This window comes from Rutilus rutilus (genome assembly GCF_951802725.1).
Source record: "Rutilus rutilus genome assembly, chromosome: 20".
NCBI lineage: Eukaryota > Metazoa > Chordata > Actinopteri > Cypriniformes > Leuciscidae > Rutilus > Rutilus rutilus.
The window spans coordinates 31740859-31764990 of NC_140225.1; the positions used below are offsets into that span (position 1 = coordinate 31740859).

The following is a 24132-nucleotide window of genomic DNA, read 5'->3' on the forward strand; positions in this document are numbered from 1 at the left end:
TATGTCAGACTGACCGGCCGGTCGCCGGTCATGGCCGATCACGTGAAAATCGGCCAATTCCGGTCACCAGCCGATCAATCGGTGCATCTCTACTGATGACCTTAAGACTGTAATTGCTAAAAGCTATTAAAAGCTTTTCAATATATCAAGCTGTTCTCGGTTAATGTGTAAATCCTTTATGGCATCTTTCCATCAAATGTGTTTGAGACTGTCATGCTTGGCCCCATAATTGCTTTGTGCAGTTATTGTATTTAAGTTCTTTAAAAATATATTTTTTAATTTGTAATGCTTTCTGAAAGTTTCTTAATGTAATCTATCTGCTCTACATTCACCATCTAGTAGCATATTTGTCTGATGAAATTAGCTCTGATTTTTGTCTTTTACTCCCAGACAAAAGCTCACTGGCGAGTTGGTGTGGCCACTCTCAACACTCTGGCTGGCTACATTGATTGGGTTGCTCTGAGCCACATCACCAATGAAAACTGCCGTCTTTTGGAGATCTTGTGCCTGTTGCTTAGCGAACCCGAGCTTCAGTTGGAAGCTGCAGAGTGTCTGCTAATTGCCATTAGTAGGAAAGTGAGTGACTGCTGCATTTACATTATACTACTTTACCTTTTCAGCTGCTTTTCTGAAATAAAATGTTCCACATTTATTTATTCATTTATTTATTTACACCCCCAAATACAGAAAAGTTGGGACATTTTGTAAAATCAAGAAACAGTGATGAGTTAATTTTCTCTAAAACCTTTATTTAACTGACAAAAGTACAGAGAAATGATTTTCAAAGTTTGCACTGACCAATTTATGTGTTTTGTAAATAGGGTTAGGGTCATGCTTCTTCTGCTGTGGGACTCCACTGCACCTTGTCGGGCTGGCTTTTCTTTGTTTGGTCTGTGAGGGGAGAGGCCAAAGAGGAAAAGCCCGGTATAAAACAGCGATAGTACCCTGCCACCCCAGAAATGCATGTCCCTGTTTCTTAGTCATGGGCCAGGGCAATTCATGGATTGCTTTTCCTCCTCTTGTTCGTCCTTCTCTGCTAACAGGGCCATGGCGTTGGGGGCTGCGTCCCAATGCTTCAAGAGGTCAACACGATAAATCTGCTCTGGCCTTAGTCTCCCGGGTTGGCGCAAACGGTAGTTTACAGGTCCGACCTGCTCCATGACAGTGTAGGGACCTTTCCAGGAGGCAAGGAACTTGCAGTCAGTGTCGGGGATCAAGACTCACGAGGTTGTGCAGGCACGCGGTCATCGGAGCACACTAGGACTCGAGCCAATGTTCCTGTACCCGAGGCATTACTTTGTCGATTCTGCCTCATGTTGCGAATATGCTCAATGACGGAGAGATAGGGAGAGGGCTGTTGCTCCCAGGCTGCTTTGGCGATGGCCAGAAGTCCTCTGGGTTGGCGTCCAAAGAGCAATTCAAAGGAGGTGAAACCAGTGGAAGCCTGGTGTACTTCCCTGATTTCAAAAAGCACATACGGCAGCATCCGGTCCCAATCACGCCCATCCCCAGTGACCATCCTCTTCAGCATCTGCTTTAACATCCTATTAAACCGCTCCACTGATCCATCAGTCTGTGGATGGTAGACTGAGGTTTGAAGATGTTTCACCTTTAGCAATTTGCAGTGGTCGGCCATTATCCGGGAGACGAAGGGAGTCCCTTGGTCAGTTAGGATCTCTGTAGGAATCCCCAGCCGGCTACACAACAGGAAGAGTTCTTGGGCGATGAAGGGGGATGGCCTCCGGGTAGTGGGTAGCATTGTCAACAATTACTAGAATATGCATGTTACCCCGAGCTGACTTGGGCTGCGGCCCTATGAGATCCATCCCAATATGCGTGAACGGCACTAACAGGAAGCACTCGCCAGGCTCACTGGCTTGGGTTTGCCATCCACAACACGTCGCGACCCTCCGGACAGACGGAACAGCTCTCCCCCCCGGAATCTCTGGTGAAGGACCGCCTCTGACAGCTCTTCTGCCTCCATGGTGCGGCGATGAGGGCGAGGCAAAGCACTTAACAGCCGGTCCACAGGGACTCTCTATACCACTTCCTAAGCAGAGGCTTGGTCGGGCAGTAGCCCAAATTTGACCTGTCGGGCAAGCTGGGCAGCTTTGACACGTACGGGGACCCTGGGTTCAAGTTCCACTCGTGCACTTTCTGAGCTGCGAACACCGGAGATAATCCTACCTGGGCGCGAGGATCTCCCTCTTTAGTGTGTCATGGTCTGCGGCATCCTCGAGGGGGAGGGAATAATATACTCGCTGAGGCTCACCAGTCAACAGCGGGGCCAGCAGACGTGCCCACTCACGGCGGCCCCATTCTTCTCCAGCCGCAACAACCTCAAAAGTGTGAAGATCATGTCCAGTGCTTCCACGTCATCCTCGTCTCTCATTTTGTGAGAGAATTTGCAGTGCTGAAGCTCTTGGCTCGGGTGGTGTAATCCAGGCGGTGGTCTCTGTTCTTAGGCGCACAAGCTCCCCAGCCACTTGATTTTGGCCAGCAACCAACTGTTCTGCCGCACAGAGACCTCAGCAAGGTGGCGGAAGATTTCTCCCATGCTTGGGAGGGAAGCTGCCTCTGGGGTGGCTTTTTGTCGCTGATCTGCTGCCCGCATTCTCCACCAGTGTGCGGGGCTTGGGGAAAAAGGAGAGCAAACAAATAAGTTGTTAAATCCAGAGGGTGCGTTTATTTCTTGTGCAACAGTGAGGATGAAAGGAGTGTTGGTGCTCTTGTGCTTCTGTTGTGAATGGTCTGGAGAAAGTGGAGCTAAGATGGCAAACTTCACCCAGGCAGCAGGGAGTTGGCTTGACCAGCAGAGAGTTCTCTCAAGGTTTCCAGGTTCCTTCTCAATCATTCTCTGTAAGAGAAAAGGGTAAACGGAAGGCAAACAGAGTGGGTGTGGGGTGAGAGTCTGGAATTTTCAAACCTGCAGTAAAATTAATTCAAATCCTCAAGGCCCTGATATACTTCAAGCTAAATTGAAGAACAAACTGATGTGACATTTTGAACAAAATGTCCAGAAAAGTTAGCTTGGGCTGGTAAAAACCTTTGTACGACCATTGGTACGTGGCGATTACATAATAGGTAAGTGTGCGCGAAGCCTCTGCCTCCTTTCACGAGGAAATCTTTTCTGCATAATCATTTCTTCTGTTCAGTCCGTCATGGTCAGACTTGGTGTTTTCTCAATGTTGTTGAGTGTTTATTAGGGTTAGGTATCGAGTTTGATACTTTTTAGGCACCGACCGAATTGCCTCTACCATCGGGTATCAAAAAATCTCTTGTCGTTCGGTACCAAATTTTGATACCTAAGGGGTTAATCTCGTCAACGTCAGTGAGTCCTTTTGATTCATGTTCTCTAAGCTTTTCACTTTTCATATGTGCCATGTCACTAGTTTGTGAATGTTGTCAGAGTAGTTTGTTGTGCATGTGTAGACATATATTGGAGAAGTTTCTTATGGAGTTCTTCATAATTAGAAAACGTTCTATGTACCAGTGTCAGTTCTGGCCCTTCTAACATCACAGAGACAGTGAATGGTGATTTTGACTCGACAGGATCATGTATTGGATAAGGTATTGGTGGGTGTGAGTTTTCTCAATTTTGGATGCATGTCTTTAAACTAATGTGAATTTACAACAGTACATGCTTGCTTAATATAATTCACAGTTTCTTAATTAACAGTAATGATAACTGTTTGATCATAGCCTTAAGCTCATAGCCTCAAGCAAGGCCTAACTTGACATGAAAGTGTCAGTGTACTCAAAACATCCCTCACTGTCCTCCAGATCCAGTTCCTATGTGTCTTTCACTGGTATCTGCCAGTTGACCTTGACAATGCAATAAAGTTTATCAGCAGGTAAGGTTACTAAGTCTTTCTTGATGTCCCACACCAGCCGCTTCCTAGCAGTATCCGCCATGATGTTTCTCTCTGACAACCCTCTGGACCCTGGATGCAGCCTCAACCTCTGGATGCAGATAGCCATTCGCAGATCGTCTGGCACTCGCCTCGTGTCTCGTCGCCCATGAACGCAGCATCACTAGCCTCTAGCCCCAATGCCCCCTGGTCCCAACGGTTTTGAGATGCTTGGATCAGTCTCCTTGTGACGTGTGGAGGTGGTCCCGGAAGAGCCCCCACAAATCTGTTGAAGATCTTACTCTGGGCGTCAACTCAATAGATGAGAATGTTTTGTTTTTAATAAATAAAGGAGAGTGAGACAAGTGCATGTCTTCAGTAATCTCAGAGGACTGCTTGACTGATCACACACTATTGTCTCTCTCTCTCCTTTATCTACTAAAGGCACATTATCATCTGTTGTGTTGACCCCAGAGCGAGGTCTGCAACACTTGCATTGACTGAGATGCTCCTTTTACACTCAATCATGATACCCTCAATCATGATACCCTCACAAATGACCAATTCACCTGGTAATTGTGGACTGTTTCAAAACAGTTTAACTTGGATATTATCTAAGCTTTTCACTTTTATTTGGCCTCTGTCCCACCTATTTTTGGTGTGTAGCGGACATCAAAATCAAAATTTGTTTATATTTACAAAAGACACTTAAATTGATCAGTGAAAACTTTTTTGTAAATCTTTTCTTTGTACTTTTGTCAGTTAAATGAAGGTTAAAGAGAATTAACAATCAAAGATACTTGATTTTATTGCATTTTACAAAATGTCCCAACTTTACTGGATTTGGGGTTGTATTTATGCTGCAACTCTTTGCTGTCATTGTATTCTAGTACACTAACACTTTTCACTTGCATACATGACATTGGAAAGTGTGAAATGGTGCTTTCCTGAAAACGTACAATAAGACTCTAATAAGCCCATATACCAAACAAGTCCACTTGCTTTTTTTCTGTTCTTACTTGAGTTTTATCTATTTATTGTATTTGAACTGATTTGCTAACTCTTTATTGTGATGTTCCCCCATTCTACTGACTAAGTAATTTTGCAAGTACATGTCAGCATATTATTCTAACCCTAACCCTACCAGTGTACTAATACTCTACTAACACTCTAATGAGAGTTAGTAAACATGTAGGTGTAACGTTACTTATATTGAACAGAATGTGTTAAAGGGACCATCAAAATAAAGTGAAACTGGACACTTTAGTTATGTGAGGTAAAAAAAATTATAATCAGCCTTAACTGGAAAAATCATTTGAAGGCTGACTTAAATAGGTTGTAAATGGCACATATAGCTGTACTGATGTTTTTGGAAGAACTTGCTAATGATGGAAAATGGACTACTAATAACTAGCAGCAGGGCTTGAGATTAACAGTCATTAAACGAGGAATATTTTAATAGGAGACACCACCTAGATGGCGCTTCATTAATTAGTAGTTCTATCATCTGGCATGCATAAAACAAAATACAATGCAAGATACATTATACAAGACATAACAATAAGCATCATACACACAATGTACTGGGATGCACGTTCATTTACAGCTCAGTTTGTCTATAAATGAATACAGGAAAGTCTATTTTATGTGTCTCCTTTTGACCTGACTCAAAATGACTCTGCATACTTTTAAGTTGTAAAACCCTGGCAAGCAGAGGCCTGGTTCTGTTACTTTGTGGGTTGTGCAGACACCTTAGCACCTTGTTTTGTGGTCTGTGAGTTTTTTTTAAAGATTATTTGTTCAATATAACAGACACTTGTGTCTAATTTGTCTCAGTCGTTACAGTGCTAATTTTAGTTATTTTTCGCTGCTTATTGCCCTTAAACAGTCAAATACACACAAAATAATCTGAAAATGCCGGTCTTGGCGAGTATTCACGCAAACACCATCAGTTATGTTTTAAGTGAACGTAAACAGTTGAGATAGAAAATGCATGCGTAACGGCATAATAGGTCAGTGTGTCAGGTCTTAAAGTGACAGCAGCCTAATATACCTGCTGCCAAATTATGAGATGATATTAAAACATCTATATGGCAGTTTCTCCGCATGGTATCAATGTCAATGTTGTGGCCAGAGAAAATGCTGAGTAGCAAGTAACTTTGGAAAACCAGTAGCCACATTGGTTGGTGAGCAAAAAAGTTAATGTCAAGACCTGACAAGCACCACTATGTTGTGTGAAGTTAATTGTAGTGCTATTTAGTGTCAAGAGTTTAAGTGATCAGTTGAAGTGTTTTTGATTGAGCAAATTCTTTACTTCCACAGGGAAAGTTAGAGGAGAGAAAGCCATTTATGTTACTCTTTGATGAAGTCGCCATGAACTACATCCTATCTGCTGCACAGTAAGTAAACGTCTTAAGTTTATTCTAAGTCTCAAATTATTCTCAAATCTGGCCTTGGATGGCCACTGTCTTGCAGAGTTTAGATCAAACTCACTTGCCTGCAATTTTCTAGTAGACCTTGATTAGGTTGTTCATGTGTGTTTGATTAGAGTTGAAACTAAACTCTGTAGGACAGTGGCCCTGCAGGAACAGATTTGAGGAACCCTGTTCTAAATGACTTGTACTCTAAATGACTCTAAATTATACTGTTCGAATGACTGCATAATGTTGTTTGGATTTTATTTTACTATAGGTCGGCAGATGGTGCAGCTCTGTGTAACCAGTGAGTTTACATTTTTCTCTTAAAAACCAACACAGGCTTAATTTAGAACAACTGAGTTCACTCCTGTTAGTTTTAACCAAAACCGTCCGTCGTCCAATTCAGATCATCGGGTGCCGTTGTGGAAAGAAGATACACTTTTTTGAAGAGGCTGTGTCAGGTTCTCTGTGCCCTGGGTAGCCAAATCTGCTCTCTAGTGGTGAGGTGGTCACATGAGCATCACTGTTGTGTATCATTTATCCTTTTTTCCTCTTATGAGAAATGCAAATGATTTAAATTTTTCTCTTGCAGGGTTCAGATGTTGGAGTACAAGTTCCTGTTAACCTGAATAAATATATGGAGGCTCTTCTTGCCTTCACTACTCATCCCAGCCAGGTTGAACTGCATTACAGCTACTCAGTGAAACTCATTGGTCAACCAAGAATTGTTACTAAATATTGCATTCCATATTTAATCATTTATTTGTATATTATTCAAAACAGTTTCTGAGGTCGTCCACGCAAATGACCTGGGGAAACTTATTCCGACATGAAGTTTTATCGAAGGATCCTATAATTTGCCAAATGACCATAACATATTTAAGATCAGCGAGGATCAATCTTGTGAAAGTAAGTGCTGTGTATCCCAGACACAGAGCAGTTTTGAGTAATTGCTATCATACTTAATCATACTTAATTGCTCTGTTTGCCTTTTACAGACTGGATTTCCCTCCAAGAATGATTGTCCAGGTTGTGAATTCTCCAGAGTGGACTTTGATAGTGATGAAGATTTCACCTGCTGCTTTAATTGTGAGTTATTATTGGTTAGTAACTAGTAATTTTCCCAATCCTTGACAATCAAATGCACAGATGATATCATCAACCCAGCAGTTCATATGTCGATCTAAAAGTTGTAGAATCAAGTCAAGTCACCTTTATTTTTATGGCTCGTTATACAATACGGATTGTTTCAAAGCAGCTTTACAGTGATCAATGGGAAAATGATTAAATGATGCAAACATTGCTCAAATCTGCTGTAAAGCAACTCTAAAAAGAAAGTGTGTCATTGTTCAGCTGAAGTGAGTTCAGTGTTGATTCAGTTTCAGTGTAAAGATCATCAATTATTAAATTAGTTCAGTTCGGCTATAAAGCAGCTCTTCAGTAAACAGTGAAGTCATATTCCAGCTCAGTTCTCATCAAATAGTGTCAGTGCAGTCAGATCAATCTGTAGCTTGTTTCACCACAGGGAGTGTGTGTGTGTGTGTGTGTGTGTGTGTGTGTGTGTGTGTGAGTGAGTGAGAGAGATTAAAGGTTCCAGTTATTGATTTTGTACCTTCTGATGGTACCAGCTGGTTCTGCCCATTCACTGACTGTAGAGGACAGGAGAGAACATGGACTTGTAGACGGATGATGAATATGATGTGATTGAATTTGATGTGGTTAGGAAAATTAATAACAGTTCGGGAAATGAATAACAAAAAAATCCCCCACCAACCAGTGCATAGGGTGTGATGTATAAAGATATGGCAGAAATAAAATGGTTTGAATCTCAAAATTATACATTTTTTAAAGATTAATTTTTCTTTTTCGGTTTAAACAGCTTTCAGGGCTCATCAGGGGGAAGCAGTTCGTCTGGCTTGTAAAATTGTCCCTTTTGAGGCCTTTCAAATTGCAAGGGAGTGGGCGCAGTATCAGATCAACACACCTATAGATACTGGGAATACAACATGTGAGTATTGTTGCTACATTTTCTTATGGTAGGTACTTTTTCATCTGCCAAAAGTTTGTGCTGTTTTTGTAAATGTGCTGCTGCTTTCTGATTGTTTTTTCTTTCTTTTTTTTTCTTTTTTTCTTTACTTAAAAAAGTCTAATAGAGTCTAATATAGAGTCTAATATAAGTCTGGTATTTGTTATCTAGTCATAGCCAATATAGCCTGTGCATAGCACTTCATCTTTTATAACAAAATATTTTGTCCAAATGTATTACACAACAGGAAAAAGTTTCTGCTAGGCAAAATGCCAGGTTCCAAACGTTTTTTTTTTTTATTATTCTCCAGAGAATCACCGTAGAGCAGAAAAAACATTTCATAAACAATAGTCACATTTCTTTTTGGTTTGTGAGACCATCATACAAGTTATATACAAAATCTGTGTCCTTTTGAACAAATTGTCAAAGAGTATATCAAAAATATGTAAGCTTCTGCTTTATCAGAGTGGTCAGTCTTTTTTTTTTTTTTATCCAGTAAACTATGCACATTTTAACTCTTACTTTGACCCATCACTCTTGCCTTGTCCTACACAATTTCACTATGTGGTCAAATTTATAAATTGGGGATTATTCTATGTACATACACTGATCAGCCACAACATTAAAATCACGGACTGGTGAAGTGATAACATTGATTATATTGTGCCAATGGCACCTGTCAAGTGGTGGGATATACAGTATTAGGCAGCAAGTGGACAGTCAGTTCTTGTATTTCATTTGTTGGAAGCTGAAATAATGGTCAAGCAAAAAGATCTCTGACAAAGGCTCTACAGTGATGGCTAGATGTCTGGGTCAGAGCATCTCCAAAACAGCAAGTCTTATCCCTGGTACACTTTGTATGATTTTGAGCTGTCCCCGACGAAAGATGACCAATCGCGGCGATATTCTGTGGTCGTGGCTCCTAAACGGTGGTCCTACGTCGTACAGTTAGAGAGGTTTAAAGATGCCCTTTTTCCTAGCCATGACTGCGTCCATATTCTCCTCTTTCGCTTCCTCCTATTTCTTTCAGCGCACATAAAAAACGCAATTGCCAAAGTGTGATTCATCTTGCTATATCTGCGACCTTTGTTTACCACTAGCACATACTGATGACATTTTATTCTATACAAACTTGTCGTAGCCTATGATTCAATAGGTGTCATCATCGTACAGTATATATACATGTTGTACAAAAGTTAATTATATCCATGTCGTACAGTGTGATTTGTGATGATCTTATAGGATTGCTGAATTATGCATTATGGGGTTTTCCCCAGTATTCAGTGGTTGGTTCCTACCAAAATTGGTGCAACAAAGGACAGCCGGTGAACTGGCATCAGGGTCATGGCTCATTGATGCACAAGGGCAGCGTCAGAACTGGTCAAACCATCCGATCTATTGAGGCCCCACTTCACAACTTGCAGTACTTAAAGCAGGACACACTCCGATGTCTTGTGGAGTTCATGCCTTAACACATCAGAGCTGTTTTGGCTGCATATTGGTTTTAATGTTTTGGCTGATCAGTGTACCTATGTCACCACGCTTTGATTCCCTGTGGAATGAGATTGAGTTTGATTTACATTCTGATATGAACAGATTCTCATTCATGAGGAGGCGTCTCATTTGTTTACAAATGTTCATGTTCATTCATTTAATTCATAGACTTAAAACACAGATGTTCACAATTGAAACACCATTATACAAGTTGAGCTCCACTGATGTCGGTTGCCACACACAAATATCGACACTTCAAAATCGATACTTGTGTATTACCTTAGAACATTCCTTTAACATGCCTACATTTTTGTCTTATTGTCTGTTGAAGCTAAAATAGAGAAGGTTCTCTGTTCTGCTCTTTCCCCTTCAGCGGTTCAGTGGGATGCCATGACTTTCTTCACTGAAAGTGTATTTGGACAGCTCTTCAAAATCCTCGAAAAAGAGGCAAGACCATCCAATTTCTTTCATGGTGCAGCAGTGAGGGATTTAAAGCGAATCTTGTCATTGAGACTTCTTTTTTTTCCACTCCTGTAGAAACTTCCCATAGATGAGGGCATGGAGCTGCTGCAGATGGTTGTAAACTATGAGACAAGAGATCCTCTCATTCTGTCCTGTGTTCTTACCATCATATCCACTCTCTTTCCCTTCGTCAAACACCAACCTCACTTCCTGCCTCAAGTACTCTATAAGGTAAGAGATATAATCTGGTGTTTCAAAATCGTAAAGCTCTAAGGTCTGGTCATATTTACTGTTGCACAGCAAACAGCTTACTTCAAGAGCTAATGCACCGACCCATTATACTGTTACACATGTGTTTCAACTATTTATGTTCACTTAAAAAAATAACTGACTGTGTTTACGTGAATACTGGCCCAGACCGGCATTTTGACATTATTTTGTGTGCATTTGACTGTGTAAGTGCGATAAGCAGCGAACTTTAACTTTTTTAACAATTTAGCTCTAAGACTTAGTGCTTTATGTGTGCGCACTTTCGGGTGTGAGAGCAAAATCTGCAGGAATGAGTAAAATTATGTGCAATACACACAATCCCACACCGAAATTCAAGCCCTGTAAGACCAACAATTTTCATCTGGAGTAAATGAAACGAGTAAGTGAGAGGAGTCGGGTTTGTGTCAACTCGCTGTCGGAGAGGTGAGAGAGCTAGGAAGCACAGCTGGTTTTGTGTATCTATTCTGCGTTACAGATATTTATCGAAAAATCTATATTTTTGACAACACTACATTGCACTTAGTTTATTATTTCAGATGCTTTTTAAAAGACTACAATTGAAAAATGTATATATTATATATAATATTCAAGCTGATTAGGAGTGACTGCATTACTGTTGTATTTACATATTGTTTACCTAAATCTTACCTAAAAAGTTTTTTTTATTTAATAATAGCCTGTATGTGTTTTACTTGGTGTAATTATAGATACGTTAAAGACCTACCAACATTAATTTTGTTTCCTTTCTAAGATATTTCCTGCCATCACGTTTGAATTGGTTGAAGAACGCAAGGTAAGGTGCCCATACTTGTAAACATATCTGCATATCATTCTCTAATCAAACACTCTTGTTGACGTTCAGTGGATGTGTTCAGGCACCTCGAACGCGAGCTGAAAAGAACGTCAGAAGACATGCCTGTTCCTCCATCATTAGGATGTGTCGAGATTATTCAGACTTTATTCTGGTATGTTAAAGCATGCAGGTACAAAAAATGTTCCTCCACAATGCAAAACATGCTATTTAATAGTTGTTATGATTTGTTCTGCTCTTTGTTTTAATGCTGGAAAATGATTTCAAAATGGATAATTATCAGTTTGATAACGGATGTCAGTCAGTTTGATGTCAGCTTTAAGTAATTGTGAGATATTAGCATTCTCATTTGATATAAACGCTAACGATAATAGATTATTTTTCATGCATTGCAGCCATGCTTCGATATGATGTATGAGCATGTGAAGAGGTTGTTCTCAAATGAGATGCTGCTGACACAGATGGAGAAGTGTGCTCTTATGGAAGCCCTGATACTGATCAGCAATCAGTTTAAAGACTATAACAAGCAGAAAGCCTTCCTGGAGGAACTCATGGCACCTGTTACTGCCCAGTGGCTGTCAGAGGAGATGAGGAGGTATGAATGGACGTTGTTACCCAGACTGGCCTTTACTGAGTTGATTAAACAGATGTTGAAATGAATGAATGATGTGTGATCCTTCTTTTATTTCTGTGTTGTGTAGCGTGTTATGGGATCCTGCTACCTTCTTGGCATATGTTGGTGCTGATCAGGTGATCAGTGACCCAGACACAGAGGACCAGATGGGTATCAACAGGTCACGGGTAGGTGTGCCTTAGGGATGCATGATATATTGAAATAAAATCAATATTGCTTAGTGTGATTATCAGATTGTTCAGGCTTCGATTTAATTAAGTAAATATATGTGCTATCAGATTTGGAGTGAAACGCATCATTTACACGTAGTTCATGATACACTGTATTTTTGTGTCTCAGAGCAGCTTAATTTACTGTGAATGAGACGCTTTGAGCATGTAAATGAACATACAGTGCCTTTACTCTGAAACCGGCAACGCATTTATTTATTTGTCCACAACCCGTCAAAATGAAAGCTTGAAATCACTGAGCAGATTTCTTATCACTTTTGACCAATAGGTGGCGCTGTTACCGAATAAATGTAGTATGGTCAGTGTGAGGAGACAATGACGCACAAAAAAGTTTGTTGTCAATATGCTAAAGTGTTGCAGAGTTAAAGCCTCAGAATCAGATTGGCTCCATGCCATCAAATTTGTTGATGTTATTCAAGAACGATTTGGTCAGTCAAAGCAGCTTTTTACCAGCATGGCCTGAAGATGATCTGAGCCTGTTTCGGTGAAAATTGGACTAAACACTCAGCAGCTCAGGTTGAAATAGGCAGGTCATTCCATATCATCATATCACCCTGTAGCCCAAGACTGGTTTGCCACTGAAGCTAAGCAGGGTTGAGCCTGGTCAGTACCTGGATGGGAGACCTCCTGGAAAACTAGGTTGCTGCTGGAAGAGGTGTTATTGAGGCCAGCAGGGGGCACTCACCCTGTGGTCTGTGTGGGTCCTAACGCCCCAGTATAGTGATGGGGACACTATACTGTAACAAGCACCGTCTTTCAGATGAGAAGTTAAACCGAGGTCCTGACTCTCTGTGGTCATTAAAAATCCCATGGCACTTCTCGTAAAAGAGTAGGGGTGTAACCACATTGTCCTGGCCAATTTCCCTCCATTGGCCATTGCCAATCGTGGCCTGCTTATAATCCCCATCCATTGAATTGGCTCTATCACTTTCTCTCCTCTCCACCTGTAGCTGGTAAGTGGTGAGCTCACTGGCACCATTGTACTGTGGCTGCCGTCACATCATCCAAGTGGATGCTGCACACTGGTGGTGTTTGAGGAGAGATCCCCTGATATGATTGTACAGCACTTTGGGTGTACAGTAGAACTTATGAAAGCGTTATATAAATGCCTCATTCATTAATTTACTCCACCAGCTTGAAACTGACAAGGTAAAGGTCTGTGAAAGTATTTTGTGCCTCTTTGGGATGGCACCTCAATTCACTTGCAGAACGCAAGCTTCTGGAGGGCACGTAGGTCTGAAGTAATGAGTTTGGGTATAGGGATGTAGTGTCAGTGGTTGTTCTGTAGGGAAACATCAGTTGTATAGCATGCTCCTATAGGAAGGACCTGATCCTCCTAATGTTGTAAAAGGCAAATCTGCAGGCCCAGGCAATTCTAGTAATGTGGTCTGTGAAGTTTATCTGATTGTCGATCATAACTCCAAGGTTCCTGGCTGTCCTGGATGGAGTTATGGTTGACATACTAGCTGAGTGGATGTAAGTTGTGATGAAGGGTTGGGTTGGCTGAGACTACAAGCTGCTCTGTCTTCGCAAGGTTGAGTTCTTCATCCAGCAAGAAATCTCTGTCAGGCAGGCTGAGATGCGACCAGCTACCATAGGATCATCTGGCTGGAATGAGAGGTAGAGTTGTGCTTCATCGGTGTAGCAGTGATATAAAAAAAACATGTTTCTGAATGACAGATATTAGTGGTGACATGTAAATGGAGAAGAGTAGTGATCCCAGCACTGAGCCCTGAGGCACCCCAGTAACTAGATGTTACAACTTAGACACTTCAACCCTTCACAACACTCTAAAGGACCTATCTGAGAGTTAAGACTTAAACCATTGGAGTGTGGTTCCTGAGATGCCCTTCGTCTTGAGGGTTGACCGATGGGTCTGGTGGTTAACGGTGTCAAAAGCAAACAGATCCAGCAGGATGAGTGTTATTTGGAAGCGGCTCTTGCCAGTCTCAGAGTTTCAATAACTAAGAGCAGGGCAGTCTAAGTTGATTGGCTTCTTTTGAAACTAGACTGGTTGTTGTCCAGGATGTTTATCTGTGTAAGAAAGGTAGAGACTTGGTTGAACACGACTCGTTCAAATGTTTTAGAAATAAATGGAAGAAGGGATACCCGTCTGTAGTTTTCTAAAAGTGCTGGATTTGGAGTGGGTTAAATTTGACTATGTCAAAGCGGCATTATGTCACGAAAGTGCGGACTCGTAGGAAGACCACGAGTGCTTAGGGTGCCATTTGGGACAGGGCCTAAGTCTCCAAGAACTACCAGAGGTGTACCATCCTCGGGGAAGGATTAGAGTAGCACATCCAACGCCTCCAAGCAGTTACCCAGCTGACCTAGCTTGTTCTTGATATAACTCAAGGAATAATTAAAATAGGGGAAAACAATTGTTTTTTTAATTCATTATAAATTTTAATTTAAAAAAAAAAAAAATTACAAATATAATTTTCACTATTATAGGGTGATTGTGTAAACACACTGCCGTCTAGGGCTGGTTATCCAGTTTGATACTTTTTTAGTCACAGACCGAATTGCCTCCAGTATCAAAAAATCTCGTCATTCGGTACCAAATTTCTGCTTTGTTTTTTGCCCTCATAGTTCACTGACATGGTTTGTACTGTAAATATGCTCGACTATTATAGGTGGGATATTTTTCTCTATTGAAAATGTATTTATTACATACTTTTGTGATTTTTAAAATAATTGAAGGAAGCATGCTTTGATGCTGGCTTGAGAAAACCCATACCTTGAACCGTGACTCAAACTTGGATCGCCTTGTGCGCCTTTGCCTATGGCAAATGTCACGCCGCTGCCCACAGTGCTATTGCTCCGACATAACAGCTCACTTTCAGCAGTTATTTTATCTATGGGTTGTAACATAGCCAGATACAGATAAATTAGCACATTGACAGTACATTTATTTTAATGCATTAATGAAAGAGCATTTGTGTGTGTAAATTAGTCATACCGTCTCTCTATTAATTGTAAAGCTGTGAGTCATAGTTACTTCAAAAGTAAAAAAAAAAACTATGCTATACCTGTTGAGTTCCTAAGCTTTAGTGATAAATCAGAGGACAGCTTTCACAATATCTACTCTACTGAATGTTTCTCTGTACACGCGGTCTTCACGTGATGTGCAAGCTACTGTCTGTACGAGTGTTTGTGTGCCACAATGCATCAGTGCAGTAATTTCAAAATAATGATGCACATCCGATGGTCTAAAATCGCTTGAATGTCGCTATTCGCCCTTTGCCTCACATACATGAAAAAGCCCTACTGCTGACACACATTTATGTAAAAAAAAGAAAGGAAAAGTGCATTTTCCATAATAGGTCCTCTTTAAGTGACCATAAACTATTAAGAAATAAGTTGCATGTGTATCATTATATTGTATCAGTGTATTCTGTCTTAAAGTGCCAGAAATCGAATACATCTGCTGCTGTTTGTCATTAATGTAAATCAAACAACAAAAGACAAAGAGAAGATCACTTGTTGCTCTTTAGTATGATTAATCAGTATTTAATTTATACAGTAATGACTATGCAGTGTTGTTTTACATTTGTTACTTTCTGTTGATAAAGAATGATCTGTTTTTTTAATTTTATTATTATTAAACTTTTTTTTTTACTTGACCCATTCAATTCAGGGCTTGGAGACTCCGTGAGTTGAATCATATGAGTTGAATAATATTAGGATGAGTTTTAAAATGAGTAGTGTTGGTGTGCCTCCAGGGACAGGGTTGGGAAACACTGGTCTAATAGATGTGAATATGAGTGGCTTTGATTGGTGTGTGTCTTTTATGGCAGATTAGTTTTTGTGTGTACACCATACTTGGAGTTGTGAAGCGTGCTCGATGGCCTGCTGATCCTGAGGAGGCAAAAGCAGGCGGCTTTGTGATCAGCACTACCTCTGATGGGACCCCCATCTACAGAAACCCTTGTGCAGAGCCTGTGCAGGCCCTTCTGCCCAACCTTTTGGCCCTCATCAGGTACATTAGGTCATTTCTAGAAATTTTGCTTCCAAAATAAGACATTAGATATGTGAAAATAATCATGTTAGCTTGTGTATATGTACTGTTTTTCTGCTATTGTAACAGTGTTTGAAGTAGTTTCATGTTCTTCATCCTTTCAGGACCCACAACAGCTTGTTCTTGCCAGAGAACGTCAACCGGCTTAGCAAGTCCTTTACTAGAGTCTATGATATTATGGATATGGAGAAGAATTCCGTTTTAGGTAGGTTTCTAATTTGTCCTGTCCTGATACAAACACCATAATTCAGGTTTTGCTGTTACCGGTTAGGTCAAGTCACATTTATATTACACCTTATACTGCAGCTTCACAGTAATAAACAGGAAAAGAACAGTTACTGTTGCAGATTTCATCAATTATAAAACAAGTTCAATTCAGCAGTAAAGCAGCTCTACAGAAGACAATAGTCAGTTATTCAGCTCAAGTCAGTTATTCAGCTCAAGTCAGTTCAGTGTTAATTCAGTTCAGTAAAAGTGTCAGTGCTGCAAAGTTAAAGGGATCGTTCACCCAAAAATGAAAATGCTGTCATTAATTACTCAACCTCATGTTATTCCAAACCCATAAGACTTTTGATCTTCTATGGAACACAAATAAAGATCTTTTTGATGAAATCTGAGACATTTCGGTCCCTCCATTGACAGCTACGCAACTGACACTTTGACTCTTCAAAAAGTTCATAAAAAAAATCATTAAAACTGATTCATATGAATTGAGCGGTTTAGTCCAAATTTTCAGAAGAGACACAATCGTTTCATATGTTGAACAGATTTGAATTTAGGCTTTTATTCACATATAAACAAACATACATCAGTTGTGGTAAATGGAAGCTCAAGCATGCTCACTTGACCTGCGAGAACCAGTGAGGTTCATTCGTGTGTTACGCAGCAACTAAAGTTGGGAATACGGGTCCCTGCTTGCAACAAGACTTTTATGCAACATTACACACCAACTAAAGTTAGAAAAGGGAAATCATAAATTTAAGATGAAGTCATAAAAATCATAGTTGATTTTAAATAATTTCACTTTTATTATTTAAAATCAATTATGATATTTTTCTAACTTTAGTTGGTGTGTAATGTTTCTGTTTGAGCATAAACAAAATTTGCAAAGTTACAACGCTCAAAGTTCAAAGTAAACGAAGATATTTGCTTTTAAAGAAATAGTTTTTAAAAGACTACAACTAACAGCTGGTAAAACTTCACATACACACTTTTTTTACATATTGTAAAAAGGGGCATTCAGGGTTTTTCCTGGGTCAAAATTGGTCTTCGGTGGTGGCTGACTGACATGGTCATCCACACACAGCAAAGAGTACCCTAGTACCCACATGATCCGCAAGCCCAATATTGACAATAAATGTTCAATTTAAAATAAATACAAAGAAACAGTTTGTGATTTTTTTTTTTTAGGTAATTTACTACACATTGTCATAAGCCTATACATACTAGGGGTGGCACGGTTCACAAAACCCACGGTTCGGTTCGTATCACGGTTTTAGGGTCACGGTTTTCGGTTCTGTACGGTTCATGTTGTTGTTTTTTCTTTTAATCTTTAACACTCCAAAAATTTACTTCAGCATATGATATATAGCTGAATTATCTAATTATTTATTTATTTATTTCATAAATGGGGTGTGTTTGCAAAACGCAGCTTCTCATTTCCCATTCTGAAGTAATATGAGTGAGCAGTCACCCTGAGGAAACTTTCAGTGGCCCTGGAGGTCCATCATCTGTAGAGCTACGTGGGCTGTGTTGGACCGTTATTTGTCAATTTATCCTCGTGTCTCGTCATCATAGGCGGGACATGTCCCCACCATTTTTTGCCAGGGTTGATATTATCTTGCAGCACGGGTGTACCAATACAAATAAATAAAACATTTCCAGTTAACTAGCAAAGTATTTGTTTCATTCGTTTGTTAAATAAGAAGCAATTTAGCGCTGAAATGTGTTTTTTTAATCAAGTGATCAAAGTGCTCGTTGCAGTTGCGATCAGTGGTGCTGATACAGTGTTCTCGTGGCTCGCGCACACACCGCAGCGGCCGCACATTCATCACTCGGACGCGCGCTTCAAGCCATTGAGGAGACTCAAGGCTACTCGTTCCGATTAAATAATAAAACAAAATTCATACAAATCGGTCCCTGCTTGATATACAACCGCTGATAAACATAATCGGTTTTGATAAAGAAAAAAATATATACGATCGCAGATTAGAACTCAGAACCTTTGATACGCTTGGCAAGTTCTGCCACTGGACCATTAGGCTACGTGGAACAGTCGATCTATGTAGCCTATTTATTCACATGAAAAAAACAACATATAGTGTGGAGTAGATCTCATTAAATGTCTAGGTAAACTCAGTGTACTATATAAATCGATTGCTGGACATTGTAATGTAATTCTACATATGTCTGATTTATGATTTAGCATTGTATTAGCACGGGCACGAGGCTACATTGCGCATGCGTCGAACCGTGCAAACCGCGCGACGCACACGCGCACCGAACCGAGACAAGCGAACCGAACGGTTCGGATGTTTTTTCATGTACCGTGCCACCCCTAATACATACTGTGGATTATTAAGGCTAAATTTTACTAAACACTCTTGCTAAATTAGGTAAGCACACTTACTTTCTCATTTCAGATTAGGGGTGAGAATCTCTAGGCACCTCACGATTCGATTCGATTACGATTGAGAGGATAACGATTATCGATTATTAACGTTTTTTTTTTTTAGCAAAACGTTTAGCAAAGTATTTATGAATATAAATGATGACCCATAACGAACTTACTTCCATCTTCCTATATTAATTTTATTAATAAAACAAATGGAAGTTATTTGAACATTGCAAAGAACCAACATGAAAATAAATGTGTGCCTGTACTAGCAGCATACTTGTAGTAAATTAATACCAACTTCAGCATATTCTGAATCTCTAGCATTTAATAATAGACTTCTAACCAACATCCTCCTGTTATTTCCAATGAGCAATATAATCCTTCAGACAAAAAACATTTTGCTGTAGCAAATTCACAAACAGTTTTCGTTCAAAAATATAGAATGATGTACCAGCAGCTCTCATATAATGCTTGTGGACTTATGCATATTCTGAATAATTAGTAACATACAAAGCCTCTCTTATTCACAACTAAATAATAAAGAGGTATGACTTGAAATGTTTGCTGTATACCACAATCAAAAACAGCTTATACAAAAAAAGTGAATGAACATCTGCAGAGAGCACAGTCAAAATGTAACTTTTTGTGACTGGCATTGCACATATTGCAGGGCAGTATAACGTACGTATAACAGATCGGTTTACAGTATATTGATGTGAAAACTAAATAGGCTACTGAAAGCAGCTTTTATACAAAAAATACTAAATAGGTAACAATGAAATTGCCAATTTTCCATACGCTAGCTTTTAACGAAGAGGGTGCCGTTCGAATTTGGCGCTCAGGCATCATGCGTCTGTTATGTGCGCGAGTCATGTGCGCGAGTCTGTTAAGTGCGCGCCACAGACTGCACGCGCACTGCACGTCCGCTAGAGTTCCGCCTTTTGCGTTCCGTCAATATTATGTTTTTTTAGAGATTAGATTTTTTTGACATTTGTGAATCGATTCAGAATCGTCCACGTCCGCATCGCGATGCATATAAGAATCCGCGCGGTGCTGTGATCGTTCTCTCCGTCACTCCGTCAGTAGCCTGCTTCACTCACAAAACCCAATTACAGATCAAATAAGGCTTTGGCGGGACAAAAAATCGTTTTGGCGGCCGCCAAAAAAATTTCAATGTAGGAAAAACCCTGGCATTATACCACCCCTTTAAATGTCCAAATAAAGCATTTGAGTCACTTCAGAAAATTTGGACTATACCGCTCAATTCTAATGGATGCATCATTATGTATGTTATGAACTTTTGAAGCGTCAAAGTGGTAGTTTAGCTAGTATAGCTGTCAATGGAGGGACCGAAATCTCTCTGATTTCATCAGAAAGATCTTCATTTGTTTTCTGAAGATGAAAGAAGAGTTTTGGGTAAACCATCTCTTTAATCAATTATGAAACAAGTTCAATTCAGGTATAAGCAGCTCTACACAAGACAAGAATCATTATTCAGTTATTATGGAATATTATTATTCAGATTGTGTTCTCATCTACTAGTGTCAGTGCAGTTTAATCAATGGTATTACTGAATATGAACCGTCTTTTAAACACCAAACCCTGGTTATGTTAAAGAAATGACTCTTCTTGTTTCCTACAGGAATTCCTCAACAAGTTTTAGATTCCTACGACACTCCAGTGTACAGAAACATTGATGAGCGCATGCAAGGCTTCTTCTGCTCACTCTACGAAAACTGGTTGGAACAATAAAGTTCAATGATTAATTTTTCTTGTTTGTTTGTTTGTTTGTTTAATATAAAAAAAACTCTTCTCCAATGGTGTAATCTCACTTTCCCGGTCCTGTTTACCCTTTTCTGTTTTTCTTTTTAAAGTTACCAACTGCTTGGGAATACTGGTCCCTGCTTGCAACAAGACTTTTATGCAATAGAAGGCTTGGCAGAGCAGATTGTTGGTTCCGCCTTCATCCATCTAGACAGTGTTCCAGACCACAGGCTCCGTCCCCTAGTCCATATCCTTTGTATTGTATATATGTTGTTTTTGTGTTTTTTTTTGCTATTAGTTAAATATACTAGAGCTGCAGGGTTAATTAGTTAAAGATTGCAATTTAGATTCAAACGCCCACAAAATCTCATTCCTAACTGAAAGAGATTCAGCTCTGTCTATTAAACCTTGTATAATCACAGCGGACATACAAATCTGCGTTGGCGCTGCCGCTGAACCAGAGAGAAACCAGTTGTCATGTATAGATATGAAACGGCTTCAAAAACGAAAGTCTTTTCAACCACACAGTATCATTTTCAGTAATCATAGAAGTACTGGGATAAAAGCTTATAGTTTGGATATGAACACTGATGTTTACGGTAGCCATCAAAATAGAGTAAGTCAACTTTTGAAAGTAATTGGCACTTCAAATAAATATTGTATCATTTAAAAATGTATTTGTCTTTGAATCATTCATTCAAGAGATTCATTCAAAAATGGCAATTTATCCAGTAATGAAACAAGTTGAGTCTTTATGAGCGAGTCATTGAATCATTCATACTAATTTTGAAATTAGTCGGGAAAGGTCAGCAAGCAGGTACTCGAACCCGGGTCGCCCGAAGCTCAACATCGCTACATGTCCGCGTGCTGCCCACGAGGCTATCGGCACTGACATTTAAAAGTTATTCATTTAAATAAATTAATCTTTTTTTCTTTTCTTTTTTAAATAGACCACAGCGATTAACATTTTGTCAGAACCTCTAGTAAATGACATGTTATTTTGTTTAATTGTCTGTTCAGAATCGTGGGAGAATCGTGATTTCTATTTCAAACAAAACAAATAGTGATTCTCAATTTATCCAGAATCGTGCAGCTCTATTAAAAATTCAGTAACATCTGCCGGTAACACTTAATAATAATAATGGTACCTAAATAATCATCTTTATACCTAAATTAATATATCACCATGAGCTTATGATCAAGAATGAATAAAGAACTAACCTTAACCACTGACTAGAGTCATTTTGATTCATACCTGAATAACGACCATCGTAACTACGTGTTAGTACATGTTTAATAGTCAATGCACTAACTAACATCTAGGTATAAACTAAATCAAACATGCTCTATAAGAAAGAATGAGAAGTATTTGACTCCGAATTAAACGTGCATAGTTGCATATTATTGCCATGATTTAAACTCTTACCATTTGCAGCTTCATCATAAACATCACTGGATGGCACAGGATTAGTTCGCCATTATTTACACGGATCCTTTTTATCAAATGTAGATGATGCTAATTGTCATTGACTCATGAATGAAGTGCTGCAGGGTACAGTTTGTTTTTGTTGTTTTCCTTAATGTCTTTCACGCCTCTTCATGAAGCAGCTGGTCATGTCCTGTCCTCGTGAGTACTATGACAGCCTCCTCTGTCCTTTGCTGGGTCCATTATTTGCCTATCTACAGCAGGTAAACTTCACATCACACCCAATAAATGCCTCATTTAAATACTGATATCCTGTGCCGCCTCTGCCGTGCAAAGATGTTTTGTTGATACTGATTTCATTTGATTGGTAATAGCCCTATGTCTCTTTAAGTGAATTTATGTGTACTTCTAATAAGGTTAAAAACAATTGCCTTTATAATGGTGTAAAGGTGCTCCTGGAAAGAATTTAAGGGAGCAGAATCGTCCCTTAATAGAAAACTTCATAATCCCATAAAATATTGAGATATCATTCTGCACACCCCTACTATGAAGTTTGAAGGTTGCACAGACTGTTGTTTTATATCATTCAGTAATTTTGGGTATAGTGAAGCAACCAATATTGCTTGTAGCACAGGATTTGCCTAATGCTATCTCCTATTTTTTATTTCTTTGAAAACAGAGACTGAGCTTTCGGTGGCAGATCATCAACCAAAGGACCAGTCTGAGGTAAGATATTTTAGTGTTGGATAATACTACATTTTTGTGTACAGTTCTGGCCACCGGTTCTTTTACAGTTCTTTTAACTCCGCTTTCTTCTCACACTTTTTGTGTGATACCCCTGCCTCGGGTGTGTGTGTTTGCGATTGAAAGTGAGAAGCTGCAGTTGCATAATGCCTGATTCAGATTACACTATTTTTTTGTCTGTTACGATAGTCACTGTGTCAGATTACACGATTTTGACTCCTAAAAATCTTGTCATGTCGTGGACAAGAAACATGTCAGACTACACGTTGTTTTCCGACCAGTCATCGCGAGCCGTCTCACACACTCATTCACTCGCACATATACACACGCACGCTCACTCACATAGCCTACACGCACTCACACACGCACTCACTTTCTCTCACACACACTTGCACATACACGCACTCTCTCTCTCTCTCTCTCTCTCTCACACACACACACACGCTCTCACTCACACACTCTCACGCACACACACAGTCACACTCACTCGCGAACACACACTCTAACTCACTCTCCCTCACTCACTCACTCACTCACTCGCCGTCGTCGTGGAGGACCGTTAAAAAATTAAACATGCTAGTCTTTCTGTCGTGATGTCGTGAAGCATCGCAGACGCGACGTAGGTTGTCGCCCACTATGACACACTATACGAGATGAAACGATCGAATCTTGCATCCTGACGCCCGTTGTCGTTTGCGAATCCCCACGACACCCTACGTCAAACGGATCGTGCCAAAATCGGGCTAAAATCGTGTAATCTGAACCAGGCATAAGACTGACACGAGTTTTTATTCTACGGAAAACCTGACTGAAGCCCCATTAACACCACCAGTGACTTTGTAGCTGCATGTCGCTTGTCTCCGTACTTAATGTTACTTGTTTTTCATTGCTTTTGACCCATGTAACCTTGTAAACACTTCAGTCTTCACTGCATAAATTATAAATTAAATATAAATTAATACTTTAAAACTATAAAAGTATTTCAGTCAAGAGCAGTGAGTGATTTTTCTTTTTCAGTTGTTCTTTGATTGTCCTTAATGACAGATAGCAGCAGGTTTATTAAGCCGATGTCACTTTAAGCCCTGCCGGACATGACGTGGATCTGACGCACATCCAATTTTCTCTCTTTATGTTCATTTAAGACTTCATTTAACTCATTTAAGACTGTGCTTGCATGGATACTGGACAAAACGGGCATTTTGGCATAATTTTGTGGGGGGTTTTGTCCATTCAAGCGCTGTCTGAAGGGGCACAAGTTGTGTGTGTGTCACACAGACAGGAGATTCACAGGTGCCCGCCAGTACACCACTGCGTTCTCTTGTGTCTTATCGTGCTTGAATGGTTTAAAAGCATCTGCATGAATAA

At 39.9% G+C, this 24132-nt stretch overlaps 1 protein-coding gene across 1 annotated transcript in view; it reads left to right on the top strand.

Moving 5' to 3' along the window:
• The window catches only part of xpo5 (exportin 5), a 44044-nt gene that overhangs the window by 12320 nt on the left and 7592 nt on the right, over window positions 1-24132 (top strand). The window contains exons 7-26 of the mRNA XM_084390759.1: window positions 391-576; window positions 6174-6250; window positions 6543-6572; window positions 6675-6768; window positions 6861-6944; window positions 7052-7177; window positions 7267-7357; window positions 8148-8276; window positions 10162-10235; window positions 10326-10481; window positions 11272-11313; window positions 11396-11485; window positions 11727-11926; window positions 12033-12132; window positions 15996-16177; window positions 16321-16421; window positions 20476-20572; window positions 20708-20844; window positions 22189-22286; window positions 22703-22749. Coding sequence (XP_084246885.1) covers window positions 391-576; window positions 6174-6250; window positions 6543-6572; window positions 6675-6768; window positions 6861-6944; window positions 7052-7177; window positions 7267-7357; window positions 8148-8276; window positions 10162-10235; window positions 10326-10481; window positions 11272-11313; window positions 11396-11485; window positions 11727-11926; window positions 12033-12132; window positions 15996-16177; window positions 16321-16421; window positions 20476-20572; window positions 20708-20844; window positions 22189-22286; window positions 22703-22749 — 2141 coding nt within the window. The remainder of the gene's footprint in view (window positions 1-390; window positions 577-6173; window positions 6251-6542; window positions 6573-6674; window positions 6769-6860; window positions 6945-7051; window positions 7178-7266; window positions 7358-8147; window positions 8277-10161; window positions 10236-10325; window positions 10482-11271; window positions 11314-11395; window positions 11486-11726; window positions 11927-12032; window positions 12133-15995; window positions 16178-16320; window positions 16422-20475; window positions 20573-20707; window positions 20845-22188; window positions 22287-22702; window positions 22750-24132) is intronic.